Source organism: Sorex araneus, chromosome 1 (genome assembly GCF_027595985.1).
Source record: "Sorex araneus isolate mSorAra2 chromosome 1, mSorAra2.pri, whole genome shotgun sequence".
In the NCBI taxonomy this organism is placed as follows: Eukaryota; Metazoa; Chordata; class Mammalia; order Eulipotyphla; family Soricidae; genus Sorex; species Sorex araneus.
The window spans coordinates 59,620,790-59,645,977 of record NC_073302.1 but is presented as its reverse complement, the minus strand read 5'-3'; the positions used below and the strand labels follow the sequence as shown (position 1 = coordinate 59,645,977).

Sequence of the window (25,188 nt, the reverse complement as noted above, 5' to 3'; positions counted from 1 at the left end):
TTATTTAAACAAACTGAATACATTTGAAAAGAATGCAGTATGATACAGCCCTGCCATTTGGCAGATTTTCTCATGTGAATGGATAATTATTACCTAACAATAAAAACTGAATGATAAAAACTGCAGATGTGAGATAACTACTTACACTAAGAACTACTAAATTTACTTCTTATAATGAACCCAGACTGAAGCTACACCTGTCTTGACAACAAAACAGAACAAAACAAATAAAAAATAAAAACCCACAGGTTAAATCTGGCCACTGTGTATTCCAGAACACAGAATATTGACAGGTTTTCTTTTACTGATCTCATCTACAGAGTTGTCTGCTACTTTGTTTCCATCATTCAAACATCAGTACTTTAAGTTTTTTAATTTTGAATGTTAAAATTAAAATGCATTTTACAAACAATTAATTATTTTAAGTGTGAAATGATTCTTTTAGCATCTTTCACATATATGGGCATTTCCTTCTTAAGGAAAGAAGACAGTGGGTGGCTCTGAACTAAAATACAGGAGCAAACCACTGTGAATTTCAAGATATCTAGAAAGCTCCAGAAATGCTATGTTAACTTTTCAGTGAATGTGTATGCTTCTGAAGAACTTTCAAAGGGATGCATCAGCCCACGTGGATTTGAAAACTGCTGCACATAAATGTAACAGTTTTCAGGGATGGGGAGATGCCTCAAAGGAATGAGAACATGCTTTACATGCAAGAATTTCTGTTTCTATCACTGGCACTGCATGGTACCCAAGTACTACCAGCCAAGACCTCTGAGTACCAAGCTGGAAGTTCCTCCCAAGCAAACAGCAATCATGCAATCACTAGTATGCTACTGTATTTATCATTAAAACAAAACTTATTATGTGAGAGCTTAATATCCAGTGTGAGAGACAAATAACTTAAATTATTCTATAAGAGACTTGCAAAAGCTAGGAACTCAGAAATAATATGATTCAAAAAGAAAATGTCACATCATTGGCTGCTCAGAGACTCCAGCTGAGATCAGGGACTAACCTGAATGACTAGCCATATTCCTCCTAACAACTTACATATTTTTGGACTCTAACTAAAACAGCAATGATTATCTATCTACACACTTAGGGCAACCAATGAGTTCAATATGTGTGTGTGTGTGTGTGTGTGTGTTTGTGTGTTTACAACAGACTCCCCCTGTGTATGAAACATGGCAGAGAGATTTCCATAACTGATTTTTATCTGAAAAGCAAGACAAACTTTTAACTGTATTTTGAAATTTTGACTCAGTTTTATCTGTTCATGCAGACAACTTGGCCCTCGATACACTAGAGGCCAAGCTGAACACTGTCGGGAAATGCCTACCTTGCCCTCTGTGTTTGCTTACCCTTGGTCTGTTAATAACGCTCTGTACCATAAAGACTACGGGGTTGCCTGCTTTCCGAATGGCTTCCACAGCTTGTTCGTGGCTGGCATCTCTGAGGTCCATTCCATCCACCTGCAATGGAAGGCCCCAGCTTAACATTTCAAGAAGCTACAGAACAACAGCATAGTTGTGGATCTGGAGTCTTCAGAATCTAGGAGTGATGACCACTGCAAAAACTACTTTAGAATCAAAAACGACTGAGACTATTAGGAGGCTACAGAATCTGAATCTGTGCGGCTGCTTTGTTCTCTCTTACTCTGCATACACATTTATGCCACCAGTAATCAACTGAAAATAATACTCAGCTAAAGGGAAGGTTCTGCCTCTGTTTTACTTATACAAGTAAGTTCCACTACATTAATGATTCAGTGTCATTAAAGAAATAATCTGAGGGGACTGCCTAGCAGAACTATTTTCATCATAAAAATCACCATACACATTTTCCTCTAATTCATCACGGAATGTTTTGCAAAGACAATATGTAGTTGATGCTTTGTGAATTTCTCTTTTTAAAATATGAACAAAGTGCGAATTTTCAGAAAAAAATCAAGTTATGTTAAGGTTAGTTTTACAAAAGGATCTTTGGAGTAAACATGGAAGAAGCTGAAAGCCAAGAAACTGCTTATTAATCTAGTAGTTCTAATTTAAATGGCTGGAAAACAAAGTTGGTTTTGTCGAAATTTATGGACTATAGTTTGCCTTAATGAAGATCAGATTACTTTGTATGTTAATTGAATAGAAAGGAAAAGATTTTTAAAGGCCAAATGCTAATCTTCCCAAAACACAATAATAACACAATTATTATTTTTTCATTTCCAATAATCAAAATATGGGATAACTAAGGTTGTGCATAATTTTGGAAAAATATTATTATATCTCTGAATAGAACATCATCAACTTGAAAATAATATGCATATTTGATTAAAGCCCTCCTTAAGATTGATAAAAAAATCTATCTCAATATAGATTTAAAAATGTTTCTAAATTTAAAAAATAGAAGTTAATATTTTTAAAAGATTTAAAATATTGATAGCATTCTATGATTTGTCCATTAGTAGAAAAATATGTTAAAAAATGCTACAAAATACGTTATAACAAATAAAAGAACGTTAAATCTTTTTGCCAAGTCCTAAGAATGCCACAGTGAGAATAAAGTTCTCTGACTATCACTCTCTACTCATCTAGTCTCATAGTGTATTCATACTCATCTAGTCTACCCATACATTTTCAGAAACTCAGCAGAGACATGTTTCAAAATCCCCAGAATTACATAGGTCTAAGCCTTCTGTTTAACAAATATACCCCTGTACATAGGATATTCAATAAACCATTACTGTTACACATAGCATTTTCTAACATACAGTAAAAATATTTTCAGTTTGAAAAAGGTATTTAAACCCCCTCAATATAAACAGCATTTAGGTACAAATGAGTAAGCCTTTCTAGGAGCAATTACAAATAATACTATTTCTACTTAGGCAAAAGGTGTTTAAGAGTGAAGTATAAATTAAATAAATTTCCTGGTGAAATTCTGAAAGCAGAATTTTAGATAGTACTATAAGTCTTTAAAAAGGGGCTAAGTTAGTATCTAGTGAAAAGTAATGATACACTAGGCTAGAGATACAGTATATACAGATATAAATTTAAACACATGCCCTGCATGCAGCAGACTATGAGTATATCTCGGGGACCCAAAGGTCCCCAGAGCACCAATAGGGTGTAACCCATGGTACTACCGGTACTGAGACTGACCTACCATATGGTCAGCTGAGAATCATGGGAAGAAACCCCTGAACACCTCTGGGAGACACCCTCACCACTCAAGGCAAAAAAGGATGGACATGAGAGGACAGTAAAAAGTTATCCTTTTTCCTTCTATATGGAAAAAGCAACAGGTAGGGTTCCTGATTTCTCTTCAAGTCCCAATCTTCTTAATCTCTCAATGACATCCAATAAAAGATGAATTTCCTGAATGTTTATTTTATAATGTTGAACTATTAAGTCTTCATACATACAGTTAAGGTTTTTTCATGTGAAAGCTAGGTAGATTTAGAAAATGAGAGACTTCATTTAATTGCCACTATAGTAATAAAACAACTATTTCTACTGGAAATCTGTCTCTTAGTCTAGTCTGTTAGTCTTGGCAACTCAGCAAATTCAATTCAATCCCTGGCAACAGCCTGCCTGGGGCAGGTAACCCATTCTTTTGTCTCTGAGCCAAAACCATGATAATCTTGATCAAATTTCAAATATTCTCAAACTACTTGATTACCTGCAAACTGCATCTTACTGAGAGGGAGAGGCAATGATCATCCTATGAGTTGCCAGAGCTTAGTATAGAATACCCAGACTGCAATGGCTGCTCCAGGAAAATAGGAATATTTCTTGTGTAAAGAGTGTGACTCTTACAGAAAGCTATTTAAAATATTAAATATTTGCTTTGCATTTAGGATTTGTTTCAATTTAATAAAAATGCTTCTATCTCAAGTTACATATGTATACATATACATATATATAATTACATACACACATATACACACAACTTGTGCGCATTCATATGCACACATATATAAAGCCACACAGTCCTCAGTGATGAACAGGAAAAGTACTGAGATAAAGAAAAATACAAGGGAAATAGTTATAGAAATTGTACCAAGGCTCAGCGTAAAAGATTTTACCAAAATGATTTGCTTGGAAAGGAAATATCTCCAATAATATACATCTACAGTAAAAATAATATATATTTATAATAAAATGATAATTACTTCTTAAAATAAAACCTCATTAAAAACTTAATTATGATACACATGACTTTTGAACATGTGTATGTACTTTTATACAGTTTAATTTAAAACTGATTAGTTTAGTCTTTAAATCAAGATACATATAACCAAACACCCACTGAAGAGAAAAATTCTGAATGAAATTAAAACACTACGAAAGGAGAGTTTTTAACCACAAATATGTTTTACTCTAATATATGGTGAATTAACCAATTAAATGATGATGATGATTTTCTAAGGAAAGCTCAAACAGATGAAAACATTTCGCACAGAGGGTTCAATAGTGGGTACCTCCACTATTCTATCTCCGGGTTTCAAGGTTCCATTCTTGCCAGCTGGACTATCTTCAAGAACGTGTTTGATGAAAATGCCCCTCATCACTTCGCCATTGCTTAGACGACTCCCCATCCCTCGTCCACCAACAATGCTGATGCCCAAGGACTTGCTTGGTTCTCGCCAAAGTTCAACCCTACAAAAAATAAAATTTTAAACTTTAAAAAAATGTACGAGCAAAACATCATAACAATGGAGTTGGCAGTAGTTTCTTGATTCTGACATCAGAGACACAGGAACAAAAGCAAAAACAGACAAAGTATATTTAAACAAAAATCTAAAAGTGTTGCATACCAAAAGATACTATGACAGGTGCTTACTTTGCATGAAACCATTTCTAGTTAAATCTCCTGAAACATTTATACTTTTCTGAGTGCAGCCAGGAGTTTTACTGAGCACAAAGCCTAAGAAGTCCCAGAACAACACCAGGTTATGTCATTCCCCACTGAACCCCCAACACACACAAAAGAAAAAAAAAGAAGAAAAAGAAAAATATATACTAGCAGTAAACGGGCAACCCACAGAGAGGGGAAAGTTAGTTGTAAATAACATCTGATAAGAGATTAATGTCTGAAATATTTAGAAAACCCCTCAAAGTCAACCACAATAACGTAAACGACCCATTGAAAATGGGCAAAATACTTATTTCTCTAACCATCAATAAACTGAGTGAAGAGATGATACAGTGGGTAATGCACTAGTTTTCCATGCAGATACACAGGTTCAGCTCCTGGGACTACATTATGTTTCCCATATTCCTGACAGGAGTGATTCCTGAGCAATGCCAGTTGTGGCCAAAGAAACAAAGAAAATGGACACCACAAATAGCACATGAAAAATTACTGAACATCACAATTATGTAAATATTAATAAAAACCATGAGATACCAATGTATGCTCTTTAGGGTGGCTACTGTATATTTTTTAAATTGTTGGTGGGAAGAAGATGAAAAAAAACTTGTACAGAACTGGGACCCTTGTTTTATTGCCTATATACTTTGTTGGTAGCCATGTGAAATGTTGCAATCACTATCAAAAACAGTATGGAAGGGGCTGGAGCAATAGCCTAGCGGGTAGGGCGTTTGCCTTGCACGCGGCAGACCTGGGATCGAATCCCAGCATCCCATATGGTCCCCCGAGCACTGCCCGCAGTAATTCCTGAGTGGATGAGCCAGGAATAACCCCTGTGCATCACCGGGTGTGACCCAAAAACCAAAAAAAAAAAAAAAAAAAACAGTATGGAAGTTTCTCAAAACTTAAAGTAGAATTATTAGACTGATCTGCAATTCGACTTCTGGGTATATACCAAAGAATAATCTAAGTAGCACTTAAAAACAAAGATGCACATGGTTATTATTATTATTAATATTATTATCATTATTATTATATAACTAATATATTAATATCATTAATGGTAAATTTAAAAGCAAAATTAAAAATTAAAAACAAAGATGTACAATCTTATTATTATAATTATTAATACATATTAATATTATTCATGGTAACCAATAGGTAGAGGCACTCCAAGTATCCATGGACAGATGAGTAGATGAACAATTTAGTATATCCATAGGACAAAATATTATTCAACTTGAAGATGAAGGAAAGTTCTGACACAGGGTGCTACAAATATGAAGTTTTAAAATATTATGGTATGTGAAATAAAGCACAAAAAACAGCATCATTCCACATACAAGATGTAACTAGTATATTCAAATCCACAGATACAGAAAGGGGAATGATGACTGCTGCAAGACATCAGGAGTGGAGGAAATGAGGAGTTACAATGTAATAATACAGAATTTCAATTCTGTTGAATGAAGAAAATTCTGTAGTTCAAGGGTGGTGATGGTTACATTAACAATATGACTATGCTACTTGCATGCATGCTGAAAAACAGTTCAAATTGTTTTAAATAAAGAAACTTTAAAAATTCAGTGGAACAAGCTACACACTTATCTTTTTGCTGATATGATTTGCTCAATTTATTAAGATTTTCCTAGTAGCAAAACAAAATCATTTCAAATACTTTACAAATTACATGTAATGCAGGAATTACTGCACACGTTAATCAAGAAATCAAGCAATCTCTGAATACTTGGTAGCTTCTTAGGACTCGAAATTAAGAGAATAAACATTATTAAGTATACTATGTTGGACTCTTCCTTGGAAATCTCTGATTATGTGTATCTGCAGAGTCAGAATTATGAGGAAAAGGGAGGATAAGATTCTGGATGTTCTGATTCAACTACCACCTTCCCCAACTTATTTTGTATGAATCTTTGTTTTCCTCTTTCCACTCCACTGACCACATCATCTTGTTGCTGTTACCTAAATTCATCGGGAAGGTTTTCCAACCTTAGGGTCCTGCCACTTGCTGTATCCTCTGTGTTGCAAGCACTTCCCCATCCACATAGTAAACCCAGAAACTCAGCTATAACTGCAAATAGCTGTAACAGTTACAAGTAAATCCCATAATTTCTTGTGAAAAGGCTAGGTGATAAGAACAAGGTGATTTGTAATAAATTATTTGGCCAAAATGAGGATAGAAATCAGGAACCTGGAGGACAACAAATATGCCAAGAAGACAGTTGTAAAACAGACTAATGAGACTTTAATCTGCTCCATGCAGATAAAAGAAGTACTTGGACATTCAATAGTACTCTAGCACTGTTGTCCTGTTGCTCATCGATCTGCTCGAGGGAGCACCAATAATGTCTCCATTATGAGACTTGTTGTTACTGTTTTTGGCATATCTAACATGCTACGGGGAGCTTGCCAGGTTCTGCCATGCGGGCAGGATACTCTCGGCAGCTTGCTGGGCTCTCTGAAAGGGGCCGAGGAATTGAACCCGGGTCAGCCGCATGAAAGGCAAACACCCTCCCCGCTGGACTATCGCTCTGGCCCTGGACATTCAATAGAAGAAAACGTGATATAACATGCCCTCAGAGGTGAGAGCTGAGGATTTCTCAGAGAGGAGATAAGGTCTGAGGTAGATTTTGATGCAATGAGGAAAATCCCAGTCATAAAAAAGCTGGAATTAAAGCACACCATGGATGGAATTAGACGCCAAGCAGCTAGTCTGATGGTGATAGATGACACACTTCTTCCTTTGGGGAGGTATTTTTTTTTTTTTAATTGAAATCTGTAGTTCTAGAAATTATACCTTTTTTCTTTGAAAGAATCTCATCAGGACTTTTTTGTTTAACAAATTTGTATTAATAGTTTAAACTAATTAACTCCATACTCATAATTTTCTTCACTTTAGGAATTATATGAAACAGTATCCCTCATTTCTTAAAGCTATTTCTTAGGTAAAATAGTAAAAACCAAAATCAACACCATAGTAAATGAGTGTTGAAAGAATATTGGAATGAACTCCTAAATTCTTTTCTTAAAGGAAAAATAAATTAATAAAATAACATATGTCTGAGGGTATTTATAGCTGGCACTACCTTAGAAAATGCTTCTAATGATTTCTCCAGTAATAAGAATAACATCATCATCAAACCTTTATTGTATTTATTCTGTGCTTGGCATTGTTCTCTATACTTTCATCTAATTCTTACTTTATCCAAATGAGGTGGACAGTCTTACTAGTAACATTTTATAAATAGGAAAGAGGTTAAACCATCTTTGGATGATAGCACCATACATTCCATATAGGGTTAGTACAGAGAAAAGACAGATTTTAATACACTCTCTAAAAGAAAGGCTGCAACTAAATGAAACATTGGAAAATATAAACAAAGTCAAAGCTGTCAAAATTACCACAATTTAGAAATACAATTAGTTATATGCTGAACATTAGACAGTAGCCATTTGAATGAAAGTAACGAAAGGAGAACTGTAACTTTTTTTAGATATATCTTGCTTCAAGTTAATTTAGCAGAAAAAAAACAACTTCCTTACAATATATATGTATGTGTAACATGTTACTACATATACTATATATATAATATATATATATATATATATATGAGTGTGTATGTACATGTGTGTGTGTGTTTTAAAGTAAAATTTAGAAAACTAAAGGTAAAATACAGCTCAAAGATCAGGCTGTCTGAGAGCTAACCCAGAATCCCAAATCCAAGGTATGCTCTTTTGCTAATAAATAATTGTATCACCTTCAGGAACTTAATTTTTCTCTTTGTACTTTTTTTCAGCTGTAAAATAGGGCCAATAAGAATCTCAATATTAGAGTTACAGGGGAGATTAAATTAATGAATAAATTAAAGCATAAAAGATTTGTCACATAGTAAATCTTCTACTACATAGTATAATATGATAATTATGATTACTGTGATAAAGTGAGCAAGATAAAAAATTCAAACACTATAACAATAAGGAAAATTCTTTTTATATTACATATTGCTTATTAAGGCAAGAAAACATTTTCTATCCCTTAGAATGAAAAAAGGTATTTTAATTATCATATCATCTCCGAGCTAACAAGAATGAGCTAAAGAGAAACTCATATACGGGAAATAACTCAATGAGCTGAGCACATGTTTTACATGCAGGAGCCCTTGATTTGATCTTTAGCACCATATGGCCCCCAAACACTGCCAAGAGTGACCCCTGGCACAAAGCAAATATCAGCATCTAAGCATGGACAGAGTATTGCTTCCAAATTTATAAGTTATCCTTAAAGCATTTGGTTGACAACTTCTTAAAAAGCCAGAAAAATTTATCTAGAAGACAGCAAGTCTAATTCTAGACAAATACTTTGATAAATTTTCTTAAGTATAAGGAAATAGATATATTTACTGTACAAAACAATATAATAATGAATGACTACTAACCACTCAAATATCAGCCTGGGATAAACTACAGAACATTTGTATACTGAAATGTAAAACAATAAATACATCAAATGACTAAGGTCTTCATATATCAGTATGATGGATCTACAAAATACTGAACTGAGAGAAAGAAATCTATACAATGATTTATACATTATGATACTGATTCTGTGCATGCAGATAACATGCAAAGTAATTGATTAGTAAAATGTAAATTTGCTAATAGTATATTAGCGAATAAATCTTGCTAAAACCCATGATTATTTGAGTAAGCATCATAATATTCTATGACCTTTCATCTCAAGATACTTAGTTTTTCTATGTTAGTGAATGCAATATATATACATGTGTGTATATATGTTAATATGTGTATACTTACTATTGTATATATATATGTGTACATTTATATAAAAAGGTCAATGGCAGTAAGTTATGCATCAATAGCAACAAGTTTTTCTAGGCTCTGCAGTAATATGAACAAAATTACAAAGACATCCAATACAATCCATTTTAAAAAATAAAAATTATAAACCATAACAACAAAATCCCAGAAAACAGCAGAGTTCTGTCAGTGTTCTGCAACTTGATGCCATTTTTCAAAAGGATAAGACTGAATCCTCTCTAGTTTATTAAGTCCATTTCAGATAAAATACCTGATAACTAACCGAGATTGGAAAAGTTGTTTTAGAAAAGTTAGAATTCAAATATGCCTCTATTTATTCAAAACATTTCATATATTGCCTTCCCAAAACTCCTTTTTCTCCATACTATTTTATTTATTTACTAATTTATTTATTTTATTTTTAAAATTAATTTATTCTTTTATTGAATCACCATGTGGGAAGTTATAAAGCTTTCAGGTTTAAGTCTCAGTTATACAATGCTTGAACACCATCCCTTCACCAGTGCACATATTCCACCTCCAAGAATCACAGTATACCTCCCCCCTCCCCCCACCTCCCCCGCCCCCCACTGGACCTGTGTAACTGATAAATTTCACTTTACTTTTACTTTACTTTGATTACATTCAATATTTCAATTAATTTATTTTTATTAATTTTATCTTTTCCTTTTATATGACTTTTTCTACACACTATTTTATTCATTTACTTATGTTTATTTTATCTTTTTTCTTTTCATGCTATAGACAACAATATTTAGATTTATCACAGTGAAAAAAAAAGCTACAAAATAATTCCATGGATTTTACATTTGCTAAATTAAAAAGAAGAGAACATCACATGGCATATTTTTCTCTGCAGATCCAGCATTTATATTTTGTTCCTACTGTAGAAAATAGTGGATAGAGACAGCAATTTCTGCAAAAGTCTATGCAGCTTATGAAAGATTTCAAATCTAAAAGTCATTTTAGAAGACTGGTTTTTTATGAAAGAAAAAATATTTTCCAAAGTGTTTAAATGGTATGGCTACAAACTCAAGTTCATTTATGCTCAAGGAAAATAAGTATCAAATATATTACATTTCCTAAGAGCAGAAATGATTTCTTTTGAGCATTTTATTTATTCACTACAGAATTTTTTTTTCTAATTGCAACTCGACATTACTTAGTGGAGTGTGCAATGGATATTTATAATTTATGTACAATTTATACTTAATATAACATACCTTATACTTTTCTTTAATTATTTTGTTTCTCTACATCTTCCCTCTCTAAGTAAATTATCGCTTCTTGAAGGCTTGGTTATGTTTTACATTTATCTGTTCTCAAAATTACTAGCCTGGGTTGATAATCTGAACTCATTAAACCGTTAAGATTGATTTTATTCGGCATGAACAGGAAAACATGGCTTATTGTTGCTTGATGATTATATATGACCACAATTAGGAGTCATGCTTTCTATTATAAATGGAATTGGTACTACATAAATCAAGGTTAAAATAGCCATAGCATGTGATTTTAAAATGATCATATACACGTAAGTTTTGAATACACATGTCTGAATATCTGGTCTCTAAAAGTGCCAGAGAAGATTTAAATTAACATCTGGTGGTCAACCTAAGAGAGCATTCTACAGAAAATGTTATCCATTCCATTTCCCAAGCACAATGTTCTCTAACTAACTTTACTGAATCCCCTACTATGTGCCCAAAGCCTGTGTGAGACAACTGTTTACCACGCTACATATGAAGAAATGGGAGGTAACTTGCTCCAATTTGTAATTCAGCAATTAAAAGTACACCTTCCTATCTGTAAACTGAGTAAAAAGTGGACAGAAACAGTCCTTACCGCCTGGGTTGATTCCAATTGCTGTATGTTGCATTTTGAAGTTCACTTTCTTCTCCCTCTCCTTCCTCTCGCTCTGGAAGTTCTGGAATGTCTCTGTTAAAGAGTTACAAAGTAAGAATTCCAAAATAAAGTTAAGTCCTTGCAAGAGTAGAAGTATTTTTATTGTTAACTGGAATCAATTGAATACTTCATTATTCCTAGCACATTTGTGTTAGGAATACATGTATAACACTTTACATTAAGGGGAAAGGAAGATCCATTATTTTATATAATTAAAACTTTGCCTAAAATCTAACATAATTTGATATGGAATGTCTGAAAAATACAGGTCTTGTCAAATCGTTCCTGTGTATTGAAATACAGTGGAAAAACAGAGACGATTGCAAAACAGAACTTAAATAGGAGAATTCAACAAGTATTTTATATATATATATACATATATATACATATATATGTATATATATACATATATATATACATATATATGTATATATATATCTGTAAAAGAAGTTAGGGGTATTGTGCAGATTTTAAGCTTATACAACCTGTGTTAGAACCCTGTCCTGCAAGAACTTTTCAAGAATGTCAAGTACAGTTTCCTAATGTGGATGGAATATTGCTTTCCCCACAACATTTCTTAAAGTGCTGAGATCAATTCCCAGGGCCTCATGTATGTGATGCATAGGCTTTGCCACTGACACATTTCTGATCAATTCCCTCCAGCTTCTAACGAGAGATGAAAATGTTTGTGCTTCAGTTAGTGTCTATAGAGATTGGTCAGATACAGACGACTTCATATGAAATAGTTTAAGTGTACCCATGTTTGAGTGTCCTTACACTGTTAGCAAAATTTTAAGAGAAATATGTCAGAATACTCCTTTAAAAATAACCAAAGATAAAATTTGTGAGTCAATAAAGGATGCTGTTGTTTTTTACAAATACTGAAAAAATAAAGAAAACATATGCTCAAATGTTATTTATTCTCTACTGATAGGAATATCAAACTATTTTCACAATCTTCAATCTCTGAGATCAGAAGTCATCTAATCTAATAATCCATCTGTGTTTGATGTGTTTCCAGATAGTTTTGGCAAGCAAATACCCAGATTCTTCTTGAACTCATTTATTCTTTGAGTTGAATGTTAGAGGTTTTTCCCCCCCCAGACATTAAAAGAAGACCTAGGCACCAGACAGAAAGTATAGGCATTAAGGCACATGCCTTGCAAATCAACCTGGTTTGATTGCCAGTACTGCATGATCTGTACCAGTACCAGCCACTGCCAAATGTAGCCCCAGTGGGCCCCTGCAGTATACCATCTTTGGATCTTAGAACTGAACTGTCCAGCCTGCTGGGCAAATAGGTTTGGGAGTGGCCCCAGCCCCTAGAACACCATTTGGGAGGAACACCCTTGTGCCCCCTGCACAAACTCCCCCCCACAATCCCTGCAAAGGAAATCTATCTGCTTCTTGATCTTACCTACTAGCTGTTTATTTAAATTCCTCTCCAGTCTAAAATGAGATACAACACTCTGAATGATGCTAGTCTGAGGATTCAAACCTAACACTAGAATAGAACGAATTGGAAATGAATAATTTTTAAAAAAGGCTTTTAAAAAATAATGTTAATCACTTAGGAGGTAAATATAAATTAAAGTCATGATGAGGTATTTCACATTGATGATAACTAATTAAATAAAAAAGAAGTCCAGGAACAAAAGATGGAAAGGGTGTGATGAAAAGGAACAGGTTTTGTTTGATTTTTTTTAAATCACCCTGAGATACAGTTACAAAGCTCTCATGTTTGAGTTTCAGTCATACAAGGATTGAACACCCATCCCTCCACCAGTGCATTATTTTCTACCACCAACATCCCCAGTATCCCGCCCCCCCTTCCACCGCTACAATCCCAACCCTCTCCCTGCCTCTATGGCAGAAAATTTTCCCCATATTCTCTCTCTACTTTGGGGCATTATGGTTTGCAATGTAAATACTGAGAGGCTATCACGTTTGGTCCTTTATCTATTTTCAGCACACGTCTCCCGTCCTGAAACATCCCTCCAACCATCATTGACTTAGTGATCCCTTCTCTATTCCAGCTGCCTTCTCCCCTAGCTCATGAGGCAGGCCTCCAACCATGGAGCACTATTCCTGGCCCTCGTCTCTACTGTCCTTGAGTGTCAGTCTCATATTATGTTATTTTATATTCCACAAACGAGTGCAGTCAATCTATGTCTGTCTCTCTCTTTCTGACTCATTAAACTTGGAGTGTTGTATGAATGTAAATTGGTGCTGCCTCTACACAAAACAGTACATAGATTCCATAAAAACTAAAACTAAACAGCCCATATGATACAACAATACCACTCCCAGGCATTTATCCAAATAAATATGAAAACAGATGTCAATTTATTCAAATGATAAAAACACTAATTTGAGATATTTTCACCCTATGTTCATAGAAACATTATTCATAATACTGAATCAACATAAAATTATAAGTAAATAAGGAAGTTGTGGTATATTTACACAATGGAATATTATTCTGCCATTTAAAGAAGTGAAATTGGTCTTTTGGGACAAAATGGATAGAATTTAAGTGATTATACTAAGTGTAAATAAAAAGTAAATGAAAGACTTATTGGATGACATCACTTATATGTGGAATATGAATATTTTAAGCAAATCAACTGACAACAAACAAGAAAACTAACTGCTATACTTGGTGAAAATTCAGGATGGTTATGAGAGGGAAAGAAGGAGAGGAATGAACTTAAGTGTTCCTTTGCTTGTGGGATGGCACTGAAACTCTGTAGTGGATATGGTGAGTTATATACACATATGGATAGTGAAATTATGTAGTATTATTAATCAATGATAATTTATTTTAAATACCTGTTTTCTCCCTTGATGCATGAGAGAGAAACATTTCTTAAAATTTTTAAAGACTTTACCTTGTTTTTATATTGTTTTGGGGCTGGAGCTATAGCACAGCGGTAGGGCATTCTACCTTTCACAAGGCCAACCTGGGTTCGATTGCTCCGCCCCTCTCTGAGAGAGCCCGGCAAGCTACTAAGAGTATTTGGCCTATAAGGCAGAGACTGGCAAGCTACCCGTGGCATATTCAACATGCCAAAAACAGTAACAAACAAGTCTCACAATGGAGACATTACTGGTGCCCGCTCAAGCAGATCGATGAGCAGTGACAGTGACATTGTTTTGGAGTATTTGGGGGAAGGGGACACTCAGCAGTGCTTGGAGGACCATATGTATCAAGGACTTTTAATAGGCATACATGATTTGTTTATGTAAGTATAACAAGACATTCAGCTTAACATTGCCCTCCCAATAAAATGTAATCTTTACAATGTATCATATATTAATAAAGAAATAAATAAAATTTCTAATTAAAAAAATTAAATAGGAAAGAGCACGATAAAACACAATAGAAATTTCAAATACCAGGAAATTAAGGGGACAATGGTCATATCTGGTGTAAATTTCCAAATTCACTCTGTTAAAAGTATTGTATTACATGATATAAAGATGATTTTAATTTCTTGATCTGATTTTTGATATATGTTCTAAATTTTCTACACTTGCAATTTAAATGAAAATGTTAATTGTTTTCAAAAATAGGGGTAAAGGGAGAGAGAGTTTTTAAAAATCTTCAAACAGGAAAAAGAACTCAGTCTTTTCTATTGGTCTATGGCTCCTGAATTCTAAATTCAAAAATATTATTTATAATTTGTTATATAATTAATCCACTGTAATTACCTGCCAGTGTATGAAGAAAAAATATCGAGGGCCATTATTCCCCCTGATTGTTGTCCAAAGCTTATTCTGAACTCTTCCAAATGTTCTGCAGGCACATACGTAATTCTGGAACAAAACAATATCCATGAAAGCAAAGAAATCAAAGTTGACTGTTAAAAAAAACTTCCAAAATACAGAAATAAAATTATGCTTTCCATTCCACTCTGCATTGTCACAGAACATATTTTAATCAATTTACTAGTCAGAAAGTCTAATCTTCAGAAGAATAAGGTACTGTATGGGCAAAATGGGCAACAAAATTTAAATTTTAAAATGCTACTGACCAACTTTATGCTTACCAATAATCACATGGTTGAATAAGGGTGCACTGTCCTGGAATTAGGGACTAATGATTTTTAAAAGCTATAACTATAAATCTCGAAACACAATTATCAGTATTATATCAATTATGCAGACTTTTAGATTTTTTAATGGAACCAAAATAGACATTCTCTAAATTAGACTCTACTATCCCAAATTATTTTATCTGCTTCCACAATAAATGATATATATTAACAATGATCATAACACTATTAAGTTGGGAGCTCCCAAGTTTGAAGTTAAGCAATTATAAGTTTATGAAGACACATTTTTTGTGACAAATTTTTAGAGGTCCATTTTGACTTCAGACTTCAAAAATAACTCTACTACTTACGTTGGTCACATGTAATTTCAACAATTTCAACTGCATGACTACTATGGAAGACAAGAAGTCACATGCTAAGTTAAAGGTATAATACTTAAAAAATAATACTTTGAAAATCATATTTACTGTATAGCCATAAGGCTATACGGTTGTTACTACTTTTTCAAGCAGTCTGTTCCAAGACACCCAAATAATTGAGTGAAGTAAGAGAAATTCTACAAATAATACATGAAGGATCAGCGAGGTTATACAACTGAAAAAAAAAGTACTCATTAAAACTGCACAAGATCATGAAGATTCCTGAAAGATATACTTATAACTTACCCATAGAGACAATAAATATTAAAGCCTTAGCAGTGGAGATCAGAATCTAGAATAAAAACTATACAAATGACATGACTGTGTGCAGAGGATATACAAATTTAGATACTGGCTAGTACAGAAAAAGCATTTACTCTGTGAGATCATCTGAGTATTGAGTCAGAATATATATTTCTGTTACTCATAAGTAGGAGATAGGAGGGCAAGTCAGTACCAGTGAATTTCCAAATCCCTAATCACAAAAAAGGCTTTCACTTTTTTTTGGGGGGGGTCTGTTTTAAGCTGAGAATCATGATACAAATGTAGGGAAGTGCGACAGCTTATTTACTCTTAACACTGAGCAGATTATATGGACCCTTGGACATTTCTTTTTTAATACTTTCACCTACATCAAAGATCATGAACTGAAGCCAAAAACCAATTCACTGTATTTAAGGTAGGGCTGAGAAAGAAAGTTATATTCTAATTCTAGCCCTACTTTTCTATAGGTAAATAAATATTTTACCTATAAAAATACCATCTTTCTGGTGGTAAAAAAAATACATGGAATAATAAACGTGAACTTATCCTTCAAAAATAGCCAGAAATATGTAACTCATTATGCTGTTAAGATTGTATTTACAAAATGAAAAAAATAAATATGCAAAAAACTTTATTTAGAAAATACTGTTCAAGGAAACTAGTATTATTTCTGAAGATTCAGTAAAGGTAAAAAATCATATAAATAAGATATTGAGGAAAAATCAGGGCAAACGTATAACTAGAAAGTCAGAATACAACAGCAAAAATTATAATAACCAGTTTAAAGCAATTAATTTTAATTGATTTGAAAAAGAAAACATGTTTCTGCCACAAAGTTGAAAATCTGTACATTTGTTTCAATTTATTTTTCTTTTTATCTAGAGTATGGGGGGACAGGAGGAAGAGAAACTAGACATATTTTCAGATACTTTAGGTAACCATGAGAAAGAGGGAAAAGGCATAATTTTACTCAACGTAGACCGCAAAACCACCAATACAAGCATCCCACAATGCAGTAGCACATACAGAGAAATTCAAAAACACATCTGGTAACAAGACTATATATAAGAAAATCTCTAAATCATCCACAAAGCAGACCGAAATTGGTTATGAAACTGCATTAAGCGTACTGAAACAGCTAATTTGTGAACTGTATTAAAATCTGTTAAATGTAAACTAACGTTTGTTATTCATAGAGTGAAAGAAAAAATTCCAGCATTAGTGATGCTGAAATATATTATTATTAATCCAGAGATTGATCCTGTACATGCAAACAGGATCATCCCTTTACAAAGGCGCCTGAAAGCACAGCAGTTGCAATTTATGATTTTCAAATGAGTTGACGATTATCAGTGCAAAGTGAAAATACACTCTCACTGCTCTTTTAAGGATCTGTGTTCTTACAGAAAGGGGGTGAGGGCAAAATATACCCATTAAATCTATATCAGTATCAATCTTTACACTGGGACATTACAAAAGCATGAAATGGTTTTCACAGACAAGTTGTAACGTACAGCCATAATGAGCTTTTGAATCACCGATACTCACACATAAAAGGGGGCTCGATCGTCAGCAGGTGCTGTAGAAAATCTAGAATGTGAAGCATACGCCGCAGCATCTTTTTACAATGGTGTTAACAAATGTCAATGTCTTGTGCTGAATGTGAGATGCATACATATGTAGTTAAAAGTGGGTGCTCCTGGTTGTTTTTTTCCCCTTTCCACCTCCCTCCCGTCTACACCTCCCCCAGAAAAGCATCTGCTCTTTACTGATGTCTATAGCAGTGATTATTAACAAGCATGGAAAAATGTAACTGCAATCAATCTTTTATTCCTTGATCAGGAATTCATCCCACATTTTAGGTTAAGGCAGGTGAATTCTGATTCAGCGTAGTAATTATCTGGCAGATGTTAGAAGCAGCTGCTGCTAAGCGCAAAGCCCTGGCTATTATTACAGAAATATAAGAGCTCCTGGCAAGGTGGAGTGAGAAGTGAAACAGAATGCATTCTGGTGAGGCTTCACATCTGGTATTCCATAGAAAATAATGAAACCTGGAACTTAAACGGGCTGTTCTTGAACTCTTAAAACTCAAATTATCTACACAGGCATGCATGAAGGCCCTCACAAAATTCCTAACTATCTATCATAAATAGCAAAATAAAAATCTAGTGCCTTGTCTCAATAAGCAATACTTTTCCTAGCACTAATCAAATGATCTAACAAACTTTTATAGCCATTTTAAAGTCCCTCCAATATATTCTTCCATCAATACCCTAGATTAACTAGGGTTCATAACAAGGAATAATAAAAAGATCTGGATGGAGCCTAGGCTTTACAAAGCTAAATGAGCTAGAAACAACATTATGGCTTTGCTAGGAGTATTGCAGGGACTAGACTCCTTCGGGGAGGATTACTCACATTCTCACATAGCTTTCAAGGTCATAACATCCCTCCGCTCCACACACACACACACACACACACACACACACACACACACACACACACACACACACACACACGTGTAATTAAAAGCATCAAAGCCAAAAGTACTCCAGGCAGAATGCAGAGAATCTGGTGCTCAGCTTAGCTCTAGTCAAACTGAATGGCAATTTGTTTGATTATTTAATACATTAATTTTTCCTTTAAAATGGATACTGGATTCTAATTTCTTTCTACCATTTATCCGATCCAATTAATAAAATTGTAACTAGCTGAATCATAGGATATTTTTTAAAAATATGGTGTCTGGCTAATATTTATATGTGTGGGGGGATGTATACTCACACACGTGAGGATTTAAGTGAGTATATAAAACCTATTGATGAATTGATTTTAAAGGTTCTAGAATTCTTATTCCCATAACGTAAAATACAACAGTAAATTTTTCCTCCTGGGATCCTGACGTGATTATTTATGAAACTAGATGTGTAGATAACCTTCAAGATCATAATAATTCTGCTTTTACATGAGTAGTTAAATTCTGATACTTATTGGGATTGGGAAAACCAGTCTGACAACATACTTGACAACTTTTCGAGAGTTTGGTTTTTAGATAGGAAATATTGATCCCTAATCAAAATTATCTTAGTTTTGGCTACCTATTAGATTCAGTCATGTCAAGATAAAATCAAGCACCAAATTGTGTGTTCAGTGTGTTAGAGGACTTATGGGAAGAAAACATACATCAATGTGCATGACATAAAACATGGATTATCATACAGTAAATCAAATAATTACTGTCTACCCAAAGCTTATACTACATCTTAGCTACAAGAGCTTAATTCTTAAAATAAAGACTCTCTACAAGAATCTGTATCATTCATTTTTAAGCAACAGAAGTAGACTCTAGTCTATTGGTCAGGAAAATACACAAGTTTCTCTTTTTCTTAGTGTAGTAACAAAATTATGCTGCCATTACATGATCTATCTTTTCCATTATAAAAAGTTTTAAAAGTATACAAAAGCCCATTAGAAAAATTTCACCTTGTAATAATCTTTTTTATAAAGAAACAGAAAAATCCATTATAAATGTTATATTTCTGCTTTTTATTGATAGAAGGAAGATTTTATTGTAATATAGTTTTTCTTGCCAAAGCTCTAGAAATATAAACTTTACCAAAGAGTAACATAGAATATAGCTGCATAAGCATTAAGACAGAAGTCTTCCATAATAGTAATTAGTAATTCAATCTTTTCCCAAGCTTCTTATTTTACTTTTTTATTTCTTATTTGTACATTAGATGCAAATGTTCAATAATTAATTTATATCAAATAAGTTTCATTATAAAATTATTTATCAATTTTTATGTTGGTTCAATATTTAGTGATCAAACCACACATAAAGCACATTTTTAGCACATCATGGAATATTTTAAGTATTTTCTTATATTGAATATAACCTCCAATCAGATCATTGCAATATATCGGTGAATTATCTTCAGTCATGATGCAATGCAAAGGGTAAACGACAGATCTGTGCCATCTTTTCTATGGCTGGTCTTTAAAAAAAAACTGGCAAAGTTCTAGGATTCGTACAGCTAAATCAGTGGTACACGAATGTATTGAGGCCAATCCAAACTTCTCTATAAAACTTTAAAAGAAGAGGTACTGCACAGGAAATACAGGGGGTGGTGCATGCTTTGCATGTTACCTTCTCTGCTTAGATTCCCAGCACCACTGAGTTTACCTCTGAGCATAATCTTTCAGCTCAGTCCTGGAGGCTCCCATGAGTAATACTGGGGTAATTTCTCATACAGCAGGGCCAGAACAGCACCGAAACCTTAGGAACCCCCCATTGGAACATCCACCCTTTAGCCAAGCATCACTGAGAGGGTTTGCTAAGTCTCCTGAGCATTGCTTGAGAACCCCCAACCGACCCACCACAAATGCAGAAATTATTAAAGAATCAAAATTCGATAAAGAAAATACAATATTGTTTCTAAATATTGAAGCATTTTTGAAAGTATTAAAAAATGGCTCTACTACAATCAAGAACTACTCAAGAATAGTGAAATTCTTAAGTGATTATTACAGAAATGTGTGGTTATTTCCTTGGAGGAGCCTCATAGTCAGTGCTCAGAGGCCCAGGAATAATATCCCAGCCATATTAAGACAACAGGCTAAAAAGCTCAACATGAGACGATCCATGAGATGTGATGCCACTTGAACCTAGTGCTGTCGGGAACCACCAACACTACACCCATTAGTGACTGGAAGGTCAAGTATATTGCCAGGGATCTAACTTGGGTAGTAGTATATGCAAAGCATGTGCCTCTGACAGCTGAGTTCTATTCCAATTCCATAACAGTAACATATTTATATACTGAAAAAGTCTAATTAATGAATTGGAACCCGTATTTTCTGTGGAAAATGGGATTCCAGATGATACTTACTTAATGTCAGGTCCAATGAGAGAATGCCTTCGCAACATGGCTCGTGCCTGAGCATTGGTTAAACTGATGGTAGATTCTTCATTAATAGAAAAGATGCAGTCGCCAACAGAAATCCTGCCATCTCTACTAATTGCACCGCCATGAATAATGCTTCGAACGATCATCCCCAAGCCATCTTTGTTAGCACTTACTGTCATCCCTATGGTAAAAGAGGAATACAGAAATGTATTAAGCATATGATTTTCAATTGCACTTAAGAATCAGTAGGAATCATACATTAATGAATAGGAATAAATGTTATAGGCAAAAAATACAACTGAAAACAAAGGAAAACATTTTTATAATAGAAAAAATGGGAGTGAATTTTGAAAGGTTTGTAAAATTTTAACTAAAGTTAGTACTATCAGTGGGTCATGACAGTGTGGTATATATACACAATGGAATACTATGCAGCTGTAAAGTTGGTGAAATCATGCAATTTGCTGCATGAATGGAACTGGAAGTTATCCTGTTAAATGAAGTAAGCCAGAAAAACAAACAAAGCATGATATCACTTACAGGTTATATTTAGAGTAACTGGATGAAAGATGTAATGTTTTAATAGGGGGGATGCCTAGATCATCCTCGGTCCCAGAATATAGAGGAGTGGGGAAGAAATAAGAGTGAAGGGGAAACGGTGAAGAGATAGATGAGAAGCGACAGAACAGAGGTTAAGGGGATGCAGGCACATCAGTGGTGTAAGGAATGACAGAGCTAAGTATCCAAACCACAGAGTCAATGGCCCTCAAATCACAAGACTCAAACTTAAGTAACCAAACTTAGACGATGCCTGTCAAGAATGGCAGGCTGGGGCGGGGGAAGAAGGGGGTAGAAAAGGAACCTGGGAACATGGCGGAGAGAAGTTAATGCTGATGGCAGGATTGGTAATGACACATTTTATGTCATTACCATAAAACTCAACTAGTAATAACTTTGTATCTCACTGAACTTTTATAAAATCAAATGTGGAAAAAAAATTAAGTTAGTGCACACTAAATCCACTGATGAAATAGGTCAACACAGTAGGGTACTAATATAACCTGGGCTATTAGAGGTGTTACCCCTTAAGTAAAAGACTCTTCCAGGGAGAGCATTTTGACAATATCATGCAACTCCTTAACATCAATAGAATTTGTATGCAAAAAGAGAATAAATGAAAATATAAATAGAAAGTCCATGAATTAAGAAACTCTCTGCTCTTACATTATTGTTAGATCAGATGATTTTCTCATGAAGCATATATTTAGTATATGCTTATTAGGAGTTAAGTACTCTGCTGACTGCTTGAAATAAAAATATAAAACCCCGAATTCCTAACACAAGAATATTCCATTATGCCTGGTGCCTAAATCACAGAGCCTAAATAGCTATTGACTGTTGAACTGAACTGATGTGAATTTAATTCTAATCTATTCCAAAATTATTTCCAAATCTGATTTTCTATAAGCAGCATGTCAAATATGCTCCTGCTCTCCTCCCTCACCAAGTTCCCTGAGTGACTCATAGGCAATGCAATTTTAGTAAGTATAAAGCAGAACTTCCAAGTCTCACCCCCACTCTGTTACTCATTTGTCTCAAAGCACAAATGTTGGAGTACTTCTGATTCCTACCTCTCTGTCTCAGCTCTGAAGTTCAATCAATCACCACATTCTGTTATGTCTCTCTCCAAAATGCAGCTTCAGTCTATTCAAGCCTCTCCAGTTCCATCCTAATGCCAGAATAGCATAGAATTTCTCTAGCCTCCCTTTTTGAAACAGCCTTCTGTCTGATATCTACGTATCCAGTGCTGTCTTTTCCAATGCATCCTCTCACTGCAGAGTGCTCATTCACAAAAGATAAAATAGGGGCAGGAAAATACTACGGCGGGTAAAGTTGCTTGCTCTGTATGCAGTCAACCTGGATTTGATCCCTGACACCATATAGTCTCCCAATCCCTACCAGGAGTGATACCTGAAGAATGATTCCTGTAGAACCAGGAGTATGCCCTGATAGCCAGTTATGATCTGCTGCCCCCCCCCACACACACACTTCCAGTGCCACATACACACACCCTCAGAAAAGGATATAACATTACAACTTATTGGCAGCTTATATTTTGATTTACAAACCACCTACAACACACCCTGCAGACAGGGTGATTTGTGGCCCGTTTATCCCAGTATTCATCTACTCCTGGCCATGCCCTCAGGAGTTCCTCTAGGTGGTGCTCAGGGGACCATTTGGGATGCTAGGGATCAAACCCAGGTAGGCTGCAGGTAAGGCAAATGCCCTAACTGCTGTACTATTGCTCCAGCTCCAAACCCTGTCTCTGCAGTAATTCCTTTCCATTTTTCAGTCATAAAATAAAAAAGCATTCCTATCCTCACTCTATTCCAAAAATATAAAAAACTTTTGAATTTTCTTCGCATGAGGTAAATTCACCCAAATCAAAAGTAAAAGTTTTCTCAATAAAGATTATACAATTAATCAAGATAAGGTGTAAAATACTTGTAAGAAATTTGGGAAAAACTACAAATTTATTTATGAGTAAAGGATGACTTTTTAAATATTAATTCTAATTATACCAAATTGAACATTATACATTATACTTTAAATACTTTAAAGAACAAGAATGACTAATTTTTTTTCTGGCATAAAGTTTAAGGCATAAGTGAGTCATCCAGGCTCCTACTCACTACTTTCTAAGTGATAAAATGAGCCACTAACAAATGTACATGCATATTTAAGATTCAATTATTCTTATTTATATTGTAATTTTTAAAAACAGCTCTACTTACCATACACCAACAAATTTAGAAACGAAATCATCCTAGGAATGTTTCTTGTGAGTTAAGAGGCTGAGTTTGAATTTTTCAATAGGATTTCCCCACTGCAGTTCCCCCCCTAAAGACCTACCAAACTATTACTGTACTAGCGTGTACAACTATCAAACAAAATGTAACTCAGCAGTCCATAGTGGGGATGCAACCACTGGTTCTCATCTGCACCACGCAATCTACAAGAAAGCTAGCTAAACGCATGAGACAGAACACTATTATTTATGGTCCATATTATAATGAATTAATTTTATTAGCATATCAAAACAAAGTGACATTCATAGTATATATATTTAAATGCTCTGTTCTGCCAAATCAAAGCTATACAGACTTTTAAAATCCAAATGCAAATCTTTGGAATCAAAATGAAGTCTGGTATTATAGCAATATAACTATACATTTAAGTAACTCAAGCCCTGAATACATTTTCTGAAATATGAGAGCAGAAGATAAACAAGAAGGTACTTATACTTTCACAAGGCAACTTTTTTAAAAAAAACTAATGGTTTTGTGGTTTTATAAGTAAATGCATCTTTATCATTATGTAAATAAGAATTTTTCTACTTTAATCTTGCAATTGAACTGCTGATGTTTAAAAGAATTGTCTAACAGTACAGAAATCAAGAATATTTCAATATTTCACCTTAGAGTCCTTCCTCCAAAGACTCATTCATTTTTATGTATCCTTAAATGAAAACATAAAAGTAAGGGTGGAGAAAAACCATCTGTCTAACAAAAAATAAACAAATGAAGTATATGTGTGTATGCAGTTAAATAATTTGCTTTTAAAAGGATGGAAATTCTGGCACTTAAACAACATGGATAAATTTTGAAGACATTTTGTTAAGTAAAATAAGCCAGTTACAGAATTATACATATTTTGGTATAGTTTCACTTATGCAGTAAGTTAAAATTTACAGAAAAAATAGTGCATTGATGAGATTTTAGAAGCTTAAGAGAGACAGAAATGGGGAACTATTATTTTACTTGCATAATAAAGATGGAACTAATAGTGTTAATTGAGATACATAAAATATTCTAGAGATGGGGGATGGGGTAGGGACAAATG

At 34.1% G+C, this 25,188-nt stretch overlaps 1 protein-coding gene across 6 annotated transcripts in view; it reads right to left on the bottom strand.

Annotated features, from left to right (window-relative positions):
* MPDZ (multiple PDZ domain crumbs cell polarity complex component) overlaps nucleotides 1-25,188 on the bottom strand; it is a 182,100-nt gene that overhangs the window by 49,604 nt on the left and 107,308 nt on the right. For 4 of the 6 annotated variants that reach the window (XM_055133728.1, XM_055133732.1, XM_055133741.1 and 1 more), the window contains exons 22-26: nucleotides 21,265-21,463; nucleotides 15,346-15,450; nucleotides 11,572-11,664; nucleotides 4,478-4,655; nucleotides 1,365-1,475 (exon numbers count right to left, since the gene is read on the bottom strand). In XM_055133728.1, the coding sequence (XP_054989703.1) occupies nucleotides 1,365-1,475; nucleotides 4,478-4,655; nucleotides 11,572-11,664; nucleotides 15,346-15,450; nucleotides 21,265-21,463 (686 nt within the window). Of the gene's footprint in view, nucleotides 1-1,364; nucleotides 1,476-4,477; nucleotides 4,656-11,571; nucleotides 11,665-15,345; nucleotides 15,451-17,920; nucleotides 17,963-21,264; nucleotides 21,464-25,188 lie in introns of all 6 variants that reach the window. The other 2 variants (XM_055133721.1, XM_055133755.1) reach the window with 2 other exon arrangements.